This window comes from Etheostoma spectabile, unplaced genomic scaffold, assembly GCF_008692095.1.
Source record: "Etheostoma spectabile isolate EspeVRDwgs_2016 unplaced genomic scaffold, UIUC_Espe_1.0 scaffold406, whole genome shotgun sequence".
Lineage (NCBI taxonomy): Eukaryota > Metazoa > Chordata > Actinopteri > Perciformes > Percidae > Etheostoma > Etheostoma spectabile.
Window position 1 is genome coordinate 344456 of NW_022605605.1, and position 901 is coordinate 345356.

A 901-nucleotide genomic window follows, 5' to 3' on the forward strand; every position below is an offset into this window, starting at 1 on the left:
CCCCCCCCCCCCCCCCCCCCGCCGTTTCGCTTCGGGTTCTGCTTTCGTGCGCTCCCCGGGTCGTTGGGGCCGAGTTGTGGGGGGGCTGAGTTGTGTGTGTGTGTGTGGGGGGGGACTTGGACCCCGTCGTAACTGCTTGCAGTTCTAGTTGCATTTCCTTTTTAGTGTTTTTTCAGTTCAGTGGTTTTGCTGCAGTTAAATATTAATAGACTTAGTATTAACGTTATTAAGCATATATCTTATGATGGTTCTGAGTGCTGTACCTCTCCATCGATCCAGTTCTTCGGCCCCGTGTTGAACAGGAAACAGCGAGAGCCACACTGGGTCCAACTAGGGGGACAGGGAGCTTGTTGTCCCTGTGTGAAGAAAGAAGCCAAAAAACAATCCGGCTTGGTTCCCATCAGTGGTGCAACAGAAGCTGGACCGGGTCATGTTTACCCCGGTTACATCACCTGTCCTGCCACTATCCAGGTCACGGACTCATCAAATACAAACCCAGACATCACTGTATTCGCTTTTTATTTACATTTTACGCAACTTCATTGGAACTGGGGTTTGTAAGATGAAGCCTAATTTCGCTGAATATTATGATCAGGCCCTATTATCATAGCTGAATGGAAAATGTTCCTGGGATATGTTCATAGACTTATCATAAGTTAAAGAAAAATCAAGTTAATGTTTAATGACTGTTAAGTTCAATAAAAGACCGATTTATAACGCTGCAGTACGGAGTTCATATAAGATGATACTCTGATGTCCCATTCCCTTGAAGGCAGCACCTTGACTTTATGAGCTGCAAACAGCACAACCAGGAAGTAAACACAACCAGGAAGAAAACACAACCAGGAAGTAAACACAACCAGGAAGTAAACACAACCAGGAAGTAAACACAACCAGGAGG

The 901-nt window shown here is 45.8% G+C and overlaps 1 protein-coding gene across 1 annotated transcript in view; it reads right to left on the reverse strand.

Annotated features, from left to right (window-relative positions):
- The window catches only part of LOC116686630 (galactose-specific lectin nattectin), a 4897-nt gene that overhangs the window by 3369 nt on the left and 627 nt on the right, over window positions 1–901 (reverse strand). Inside the window, exon 2 of the mRNA XM_032511651.1 lies at window positions 264–356. Within this exon, the coding sequence (XP_032367542.1) occupies window positions 264–356 (93 nt within the window). The remainder of the gene's footprint in view (window positions 1–263; window positions 357–901) is intronic.